General features: G+C 41.9%; 1 protein-coding gene across 3 annotated transcripts; it reads left to right on the top strand.

Annotated features, from left to right (window-relative positions):
- Nucleotides 1–1,823: 1,823 nt before the first annotated feature.
- On the top strand, nt 1,824–8,967 carry LOC142396129 (uncharacterized). 3 transcript variants are annotated; one of them, XR_012772514.1, is made up of 7 exons: nt 1,824–1,979; nt 2,636–2,820; nt 5,227–5,286; nt 6,084–7,094; nt 7,200–7,358; nt 7,857–7,952; nt 8,342–8,967. XR_012772514.1 is itself a non-coding variant. In XM_075478664.1 (7 exons), the coding sequence occupies exons 3-7, from the start codon at nt 5,284–5,286 to the stop codon at nt 8,651–8,653; spliced, it is 1,581 nt and encodes a 526-aa protein (XP_075334779.1). In that variant the 5' UTR covers nt 1,835–1,964; nt 2,636–2,820; nt 5,227–5,283; the 3' UTR covers nt 8,654–8,967. The 3 variants fall into 3 exon arrangements, 2 of the variants coding, with proteins under 2 accessions (XP_075334779.1, XP_075334780.1); XM_075478664.1 differs by having other exon boundaries at nt 1,835–1,964; XM_075478665.1 differs by lacking the exons at nt 1,824–1,979; nt 2,636–2,820 and having other exon boundaries at nt 4,855–5,286.
- The last annotated feature ends 1,218 nt before the right edge of the window (nt 8,968–10,185 follow it).

Raw genomic sequence — 10,185 nt, 5'->3', positions numbered from 1 at the left:
ACTAGGTGGGCATGTTCTCGTATTTGAGGCGTGGTTTAAAAATGCCTAGAGCCGTTTATTGGGCGCTACGAATGTCTATCAAATGGCGTCTGGTTCTTCCCATGCTGCTTTGCGCACGATTCATAGCCAATTGTATCACTTATACCAGATGACGACAGAAATTCGACTAGGAAGAAGAAGAAAAAAAAGTAAAATAAAAGTAAACTTACGCTCTAAACTACTTAAAACACTTTCTAAGGCTGCATCGAACGGTAACGTTGTGTCCGCTGCCATGTTGGATTGACACTCTACAAGCTTCGGTGTAGCGCATAGACGTCGTCATCGTCTTGCTGCGCCCCCCCCCCCGTTCTGTGTTTGGTTCCCTAAACTCTGGCAAAAATAAGGGCGGTGGTTTCCAGGCTGACTTTGCAGTGAGAATGAAATCGCGCGCAAAGCAGCATGGAAATTCCCAAGCTAGGAAGCCAGAGCAGAGAGTCTCTATTATGAGGACAGGGAAAACTGGCGGCTATTTCCGGATGGTACTGCACTCTAGGGGCGCCAACGAAGCAGTGCAGAGCACGCCGAACTCTATGGTGGTACTATGAAATCCACCTTAGATGCAGCCATTGCTTTTGATAAAATTTTTTATATTTTTTCATTTTAATTTTCCTAAAGGCAGGATAAATTATCCTTTCAAACTGCACTTGGTTTGATTTTTTAGACTCAATAGATTTGTTTAAAATACACATTTATTGTCAGTATTGCATCCCGAGTGACGTCACGCATGTGGCATCACTTTACGGCATGGTCAGTCCTAGCGCTGAGCTAGCAGAGAGGTGTTAGCTCAAATAGTTACAGATTTCAGCAAAGCCCTTTTACATACTCTCTGACTAGCCTCTGGTTTAGCTTTGGTTGTTGTTAGCGGCACCAGGTTAGCACTCTGGCACAGTGGACGAGTGCCGTAAAGCAGCCGGTCGTAATCAGCTGTGTGTTATTCAGATTCCGTTAGCTAGATGCTAGCGGATACTGACTCGCAAATGCCAGACCTGTATGAAAACAGAAAGCTATAACTCCCAGGTTATTGTACTTTCGATATAAATCCACATCCCTCTGTCAGAAATCACAGTATTATTTTCAGGTTTCAGCCGCTAGCGGGGACATTTTTTGAGTTATTAGCGCCAGCCCTATGGAAAATGGTCATTCTGCACTCGCTCGCCAGCGCCCCCAGAGAAAATCAACTGAACTGCAGCCAAATTTTTTATAATGGGGCGAATAGGAAGTGGAACGGCTGTCTGTAAAGCCTGATTCTTACTCGGCGCAACCGCGCAACTGTTCTGGCTCGAGAACCATTAATGACGTCATCGAAAGCGCCAGCCCCTTCACAGTTCCTTCAGCTCATAAAGCCTGATTCTTACTCGGCGCAACCTCGCTTTGACCCATTCTTCCTAGCTGGTCGCAAATGGCGCAAACGGTCACGTGACCCAAAATTCCGCCACGCCCCCCGTCGCAAGCTAAAAAATCCTCGCGCGTCGCAAGGGCGCGCACACAACTTTTTTTCTGACTTCGTGCGAGCTCAACCGGAAACAGCTGACCAAGAGAAAGGAAACATGAACACTGCAGAGACTGCGGTGACCGAGAGGGTGCGCCTCTACACTGTAAAAAACAGAATTACGCGTTGTTCAAGTAATTGCATGTTCACAATTGAATGGATAAGGAAATATGAATAATTATTAACGAACAGAAAAATCCTCATCAAACTGATAGGGCGCACCTCAGTGATGTGCAAATATACAATAGTGAATAATCTTAATTGAAAATACATAATCGCCACAGGTGTTTATTCGGCGCATGCGCTTACTGGCCAAGACACGGGGTTTCCCACCTTTCCTCTCGAAATTGGAAGGGCTGACTGAGCAACGTGTTTCTCTCTCCGGTTGAAATTTTTTCCACTTGACATGCAGCCAGGATGGCCAAACTTTGAAAAGGTACGTTACCAGGCTGTAAGTACAATATTGTGTCCTACTCAAGACATAATTTAAAAGGTCTGTGTGCGTTTTTATGAATTACGAGATTTCGATACACACCATGTTTTAGTTTTGACCCAGTGTTTGATATTAAGCTAGCTCATGTGGCAATCACGTTAGCTAAATTTCGAGTGAAGTCCTGCAGAGATGTTCAACCATGTTGTCTGTGTGTTTATCCCATTTACAAACCGGCAGTGTATCTTTGGTACACTATATGGCCCTCTTATTTTACCAGCGCGGTATTTCTGATTTCAGTGCGCACATTGACCATGCGTTGTGCAATGTTTGCTAGCTGATCGCACTAGTCTAGTGACACGCTGCCTGTTCACCAGGGACTAGCCATATCATTTACTGGTAAAGCTAACATTAAACGACTCAAAGTCGTTCATGTTGTCATGATCTATGTTTTGATGTTGCTGTTTAGCTGTTATATGGATAGTAGTGTACGTCTGTAAGGCCGTATTGCCCACGTTTGTGATGACATCTAACTTGTGCACATCAAATGTGCTAGCTATTAAATAGTAACCTTAAATGTAATGCAATGTTATTTTGGTATGCTACGTGGTTCCTAGCACAAGGGTTTTTCTTATGGATACTAAACTTATTTGGAATACTCTGATTATATGTTTCAGATATAACAAATCTCCCATGTTCTGCAAGTACTGCGGTTTCTCTGCAGACCAAGACAGTCTTGTCAGACACCAGCAGCTTCATCACAGGAGACCCCACCATTGGCCGTGTGTGCACTCCAACTGTCCGTGTGTATTCAAAACTCCAGGAGCCCTCAAGTCACACCTCTCAAGATATCATAACAAAGGTGCACTTGTTCATAATCAGCCTAATTTGAATTTCAAATGTGAATGTTGTGAGTTTCAGGAATTATGTTCTGAAAGGGATTTTTTTAAACACCTAGGAAATCACCTCAAAATTCAAGAAACTGTTCAGTGTCCTTTTTCAGGCTGTGACTTTAAAACAAACACTTACAAAACATTCAGTTCACACAAAAGCAGAAAACACAAGCAATATGATACAAATGACTTTAGAACTGTGATTCAGCCTTTTGCTGTACCTGCAGCTGGAAGTATTGATGACGATGATATTGCTGCTTCAACTTCCATTCCACAAGAATCGAGTCATACAGCAGATAATTTTGATGGTACAACAGTTGAGCACAAACTTGCAAGTCTTTTTCTGTCTATGCAAACCGTTTTGCATGTCTCACGAAGTGCAGTTCAAACAATAATTGAGGGACTACGTGATATATTGATTTGCTCAAAATCCAGTGCTTTTCAGGTAGTGTCAGAGGTTCTGGCAAAACACAACATTTCATCAGAGAACACAATTGTTAAGGAGATAGTTGATTCAGTTTTTGCATCCAATCCATTGCTGTCAACAATTTCTGAAAAGGGCTGCCTATCCACTGACTACAGAAGAAACTTGTATTTTGCACAAACTTTTCCTTTGATTGAGGCAGTAGAATATCGATACGCACAAGATAGTAGAAACACGTTTGTTTATGTACCTTTGACTTTGGTGCTTGAAAACTTGTTGAGACGCCCAGATTATTCAGGTGCATTAGTTTTGAGTCAAGAGCACTTGCCTGGTGTTTACAGGACTTTCCAGGATGGCCATTACTTTAGGCAGCACAATGTTTCCCTCACTGAAGAGACAGAAATCAGTATAGCCCTTTACATTGATGAGTTTGAATTGTGCAACCCGTTAGGAACATCACGCAAGATCCACAAAATAGTTGGAGTGTATTGGGTCATCCTAAACTTACCAGCGAAGTTCAGGGCAGGTTTGACATCCATTCAGTTGGGAGCTTTAGGAAAGAGTGTTGATGTCAAGAAGTTTGGTTATGAGAGTTTTTTAGAGCCCCTCATAAAGGATCTTAAGCTGGTTGGTCAACATGGGGTCTTTGTGGAGAACTTGAAGACGACCGTTAATGTAAAGTTGTTTTGTGTCTGTGCAGATAATCTCGGAGCACATGGTTTAGCAGGATTCCAGGAAAGCTTTATTGTGGATAAGTTTTGCCGTTTTTGCTTGGTGAGTCATAGAGAAATAGCAACTGTTAAATCAGGGGATTTTGTTTTGAGAACTGTTGAACAGCACAATGAGTTTGTGGAAGAGCTTAAGCGAAATGAAACCATTAAGAGTGTAAATGGTGTTAAACGTGAGTGTGTTTTGAGTAAGCATTTGTCCAACTTTCATCCTGTAACGGGGTTCCCCCCTGATGTCTTGCACGACGCTTTTGAAGGCATTGTTCCGATCGAATTAGCATTGTGCCTTTCAGACTTGATTTCTAAAGGATTTTTCACTTTGGCCCGACTTAACCACAGCATCAGATCATTCCCCTATAAATATACAGATAAAGTCAACAAGCCAAAGGTCATTGCTAAATCAGCCCTTTCAAAGAAGTCTATTGGGGGGAATGGACATGAAAACTGGGCGCTGCTGCGACTGCTTCCTCTCATGGTTGGTTGGCTCGTCCCAGAGAATGAACCATCATGGGAAATATTAATGGACTTGAAGGAGATCGTTCAAATAGTTGTTTCTGACAAATTCACAGAAGAAACATTAAGTTATCTGGCATTTAAGTTATCAGATCATCGCTTGCTACTTAAAGCCACGTTTCCTGATTTTGTCTTAAAACCGAAACATCACATAATTGAGCATTATCCACACCTCATACGCTGTTATGGTCCGTTAGTGGAACTATGGACCATGAGGTTCGAAGCAAAGCACAGTGTCTTCAAGAGAGTTGCTCGGGATATACATAACACAAAGAATGTACTGCTTTCCTTAGCTACAAAGCATCAGCAGTTAATGGCATACAATTTGGCTGGACAAAGCCTCTTTAAGTCTGACTTGTACATCGACAAAGTTGTAGCTGTTAAGGTGGAAACTTTGGGCAGTGCACAGAGATCTGCGGTGTTAAGAAAATTGCCACATGTTGACACTGTTTCTATTACTCGCAAACTCGAACTGTTTGGAACAGAATATTCTCAAGGCATGATTGTCACAGCTGGGCATTGCTATGGGCAGCCAGAGTTTTTCAAAATTTTGAGCATCATTATCCATGGAGACAAAGTATTATTCTTGTCAAAGAAGCTTGTCGCCTGGTACTTTGAGCATCATAGGTCTTTTCAAGTAGAGGACAGTGTCTATGGTGAAATCACAGTTGTTGACGTCAATCAATTGAATCATTACTATCCTTTGGCAGCTTACCTTGTTGGGGGAAGGCTCTGGGTGACGCTGAGGACACATTGTTAGACGAATCATGGTGAGTCTTACAACGTTATTCCAAAACTAGTCTCATAAATTCCAATTCCATGAATGTGTTTGTATTGTGTATAATGTATTACACTGCCTCAAAGTAAAGGGAACACCTAAGCAATGAAATGCAACTCCCAGTCAATCATACTTCTGTGATACCAGCCTGTCCAGTTACGAAGCAACATGCAGTGTGAATCCATTTTGCTTACTGTTGTGCGAATTTAACAAGCAATGGCTAGAAAGTAGAGGTAATAGTCAAAATACGCCCCAAAACCAGTTATTCATCAGATGGTGTCACAGACCATTTTTCTTTTTTCATCCTTTCTGGCAGAGTTTTTGGTCATATCTGCATTTTGACAGTGTCCCACACCTGGAGGTACCATGAGGCGGTGTCTATCTCACTCAATTTGCTCAGTGAGTGCCACTCATCCGAGATGAGTAGGACTACCTGAGCAAATTCAATGGGTGACAGACACCGCCTCGTGGTTACTAAAGGGGTGTGAAACTGTCAAAATTCACATGTGACCAAAAACTAGGCAAGAATTGATGAAAAAAAAAAAGAGAAATGGTCTGTGACTCCACCTGACGAATAACTATATTTTGGCCGTATTTTAGTTATTAACAGTAATTTCTACCCATTGCTTGTTAAATATGACAAAGTAGGCAAAATGGCTTCACAATCAGTTGCTTTGTAACTGGACAGGCTATCACAGAAATATGAGTGTGACTTGGGAGTTGCTTTGGTGTGTCCTTTATTTTTTCGAGCAGTATATTTTCTGATCCTGAATGTTTCCTGTTTCATAGGTACTGTTGCTCAGAGTCATAATATCCGCTGATCAAGCAAGACGTGTCCAAATTGAAGAATTGCCAGAGTCTGTGGATGCGCTTGTGGATTTCATAAAAGAAAAACTACAACTTCAGGGGGATTTCCAATTGCAGTTTGAGGACCCTGAATTCCAAAATGCCCGCTGCGATTTGTCAGATATATCAGAACTTCCAGCTGAACGTGCAGTTCTACACATTAAGTGGAAAGGGCATTCAGCTTATGAAGATCCCTTGGAGCGATCACAGTCCCTTGGATCCATCTCGTCACTTGACACTGCAAGCTTAAGCTCCTCCAAAGGAATCTCACCTGCCACTTCACCCAGCCCCTCGCCCACCACCTCAGGAAATTTGCGCAGTGCGTCAGAGTGGCCCTGTCCATTCCTTATCCCCGCTCTGTCCCTTGATGTTGAGCTGAAGTTAAGAAAAGGCAATGAGGCATATGAGAAGACCAAGAAAAGCATTGATGTTACAAGAGACATTAAGACAGACATTCTTGACAAACTTGCCCATGCTGCTTTTGCTATAAAAGCGTATCCTCAGCCTCATGAAGTTGAATCGATTGCAGTTGCTTTGATTACCAAATATCCGTGCCTCAGAGATGTCGATGGCAATGGTTATGATGGATGGCTTGGCAGTATCAGGAACAAGTTCAACAACTTCAGAGCAAAGCTGCGACTGGCTGGTTGCAGTGACGTTTCCCTTAATAGCAAAAGAAAGACAGATGGAGAGACTGGACCATACACACTGAAGAAGGCCAAACGTGGTGAGATTAATCATTTTCCTGAACATCCAAATCAGCAGGATGATGCCTCACTTGAACAGCAAAGAAAGCTCTTGGTGGAAGCATCAAAGAAAGCCAAAATCGATCAGAAATTCATAAGGGAAACAATGGAAATGACCTTTTCCCTGAGGAGAAGGGAGCTTGTTGATGACCAGCCGATGGTGACTGAAGTGCAGGACAGATGGCCTGCTTTATTTTTCAAAGAGCAGGTAAGAATTTACAAATTTGGTACTACTGTAGACGTCTGTATCCTGAGAACCCCTCCATTGTTTGACTTGTACCTTTTTGTGTATGTTGCTTTGTGTATTTGACAGATTGATGCTGAGTTTTTTCGCATCACAAACAAGATGCTGTTGACGACATTCAGAGCTGCAGTGGACGAATACACTCCCAAACTACTTCGTCTGTACCGTGCCCGAAAAGCAGCCTTTGGAAAGGCTATGGAGGATGTCATGGCGAAGCTTGATGATGAGGTATGTTGTGGTTGAAATACTTACCTTTTGGAAGACTGCTCAAACCAGGTTTAAAAAAAAACCCAACAAAACAAATAAACAATGTACATACCTTGCACTGCTTCAAAAACCTAAAAGGAACAGCAAAGCAAGTCAGTCAGCTTACTTCTATGATATCAGCATGTCCAGCTAGAAAGCAACACTCGTTGTGAAATCGGTTTTGCCAACTGTCCAGTCGGAAGGCAAAATAAATTCACAATGAGTGTTGCATCCTAACTGGACAGGCTGATATCATAGATTGACATGATCGATCATGATTCACTTGGAGTTGTTTTGCTTTCTTTTAGCTGTCCCATTTATGTGTGTGTTTCTGGAACAGTGTAGTTGCTGGGGAAAAACCTTTAATTTATGGGAGTAAAAAGAAAATGAGTATAAAGATTTTTACTATAAGGAAGTGTATGACCTCAACTATTGTGACCTAACTAACCATGTTGTTTTTTTTCTGCTTTTTTGGCATAGACCTCTGACATCCTCTGGCACCGCAAAGACGCTGCTCTTCGAGGACTTCCAGTATTTCTCCGTGATGAACCTAAGGAACTCTTCAGAGAATGCCTTGTAAGTAGTCATTAACATCAAACAGGAACTACATTTTTTTTTCAAAGAAATCGTATAACGGCTCACAATACCTTTTATTTCTCATATACACATATACTGTGTACACTGTACGCATGCACACTCAGACTGAAAGTATGCCGACATATATGTAGGACAGTAATAGACTACAACAGAGAATAAAAATGGCGTATTAGTGTAAGAGGAGGTAATGAATAGAAGAGGGGGTGGGGTTAATTGCACCTGTGGCGCCTCCCTGAGGGCAACAGTTCAAACATCTCAGTGATGAGGGAGCTGTCATTGATAAGCTGTTTTGTCATGAGTAGATGGTACAGGAGAGGGCAGAACACATTTACAAAGTCAATGTGAGTGTAAAATCCTTTTTTCCTCAGGAGACCGATGTAGATGATGTGGCTCTCCAGGGCGTGGCTGTGGGAATTCTTTATGTTCGTGAAGACTGTGGTCCAGGGACATCTACGCGAGTGCAAAACATTGCAGTCCTCCTCGAAGAGAGAGTGGTTTTGCAAGATCTCCCAGATACTCCAACTGCTCTGGCATACCTTTTTGGCCTCCTTTATGCCCTGAATATCTCCTACCCGAAGGCTCTGAAGTATACTTTCGAAACTTTGCAAAATATCTTCATGGAAATCGGTCCAAAATGCACACAGCGTGTGCGATCTCTGAAGAACAAACTTGCATTGTAAGAGTGAATACGACGTTGTATTTTAAAAAGCGTACTGGTTACATCAAGTTCCCCTTGATGGCCCATGTTCTTACGGTGTTGTAGTACAGCTATGTTTTAGAGAAAAATGCGGATGGCATTTTATTTCAATGTTGGCGTAGTTATTGCACTTTGCACTTTATACAGCAGTATAGTTGCCCATCATTGGCTTTATTTTACATTGATTTTTTTACTTACCAGACATGTTGAACCTTATAGCATTTAGGTTGTGCAGGCCCATGTTCTGAATCAGCCAGTGTGCATTAAAGGGGAACTCCGGGGCATTTGAAGCGCAATCCCATTGCTAGAGGTTGTCAAATACTGATAGTAGGACACAGACAGGTGCAAATCGGCGCTCCCTGTGCGGCGATTGCACTGTTCGCGCAGCCTGTCATGCTAGCCAAATACGTGGTGGCTAAGGGGCAAGTGCTAAACCTTCCACGTAAAACAACAACTTGCACACTGCAGAAACGTCACACCACTTTATAAACCATCCGACAAAGTCACAAGCCTTACCATCAAAACCATATGCATGGTTCTCACATTACTGGCATGGGGACGTTACAAAACAACTTTATAAACAGCATGTCACTTACCGGTTGTTGGTACGCGCGCGCATGTGAAAGCCCAAAAGAGTCGATGGAGAATAATCCCATATACAAAGCAGTTATCTTCTCTAGAAAAACTGCGTTCAAGTATTTAAAACATTACAGCAATACATGCCCAGTAATATTGTTTTAATGTTTTAAATACTTGAACGCAGTTTTTCTAGAGAAGATAATTGTTTTGTATATGGGATTATCGTCCATCGACTCTTCTGGGCTTTCACATGCGCGAGCCTACAACCAGCCGGTGAGTTACATGCTGTTTATAAAGTTGTTTTGTAACGTCCCCATGCCAGTAATGTGAGAACCATGCATATGGTTTTGATGGTAAGGCTTGTGACTTTATTGTCGGATGGTTTATAAAGTGGTGTGACGTTTCTGCTGTGTGCAAGTTGTTGTTTTACGTGGAAGGGTTAGCAGTTGCCCCTTGGCCACCACGTATTTGGCTAGCATGACAGGCTGCGCAAACAGCGCAATCGCCGCACAGGGAGCGCCGATTTGCACCTCTCTGTGTCCTACTATCAGTATTTGACAACCTCTAGCAATGGAAATGCGCTTCAAATGCCCCGGAGTTCCCTTTTAAGGCTGTGTAGGTACAAATACTTGATTTTGTTAAAAAAAATACTTGATTTTGTTAAAAAAAATACTTATGGAAATAAAGTTTTTTACAAAGTGTGAAGTTTGTTGTACATTATTGAAGTTTTGTAATTGTGTAGAACAGTTACAAAAGGAATGTATACTTTATTGATAAATTGTGATGACCTCAATTGCCTTTTTTTAGTAAAGTGAATTGTCACTGTTCAGCAAAAAGAAAAATCCTTGTTGGTAGAATAAGGAATTTAAAATTGACTTAATTAAGAATTCTTAATAAAGATTACAGTGTTATCATAGTTAAGATTATGATGGGAAC

This window comes from Odontesthes bonariensis, chromosome 12 (assembly GCF_027942865.1).
Source record: "Odontesthes bonariensis isolate fOdoBon6 chromosome 12, fOdoBon6.hap1, whole genome shotgun sequence".
Lineage (NCBI taxonomy): Eukaryota > Metazoa > Chordata > Actinopteri > Atheriniformes > Atherinopsidae > Odontesthes > Odontesthes bonariensis.
The sequence above is the reverse complement of the archived record's forward strand: the minus strand, read 5'-3'. Positions and strand labels throughout refer to the sequence as shown.

Coding starts and splice junctions, on each gene's coding strand:
- LOC142396129 (XM_075478664.1), top strand. Junction 7,359..7,856: donor TGGCGAAGCTTGATGATGAG/GTATGTTGTGGT, acceptor TTTTTGGCATAG/ACCTCTGACATCCTCTGGCA. Junction 7,953..8,341: donor AACTCTTCAGAGAATGCCTT/GTAAGTAGTCAT, acceptor TTTTTTCCTCAG/GAGACCGATGTAGATGATGT.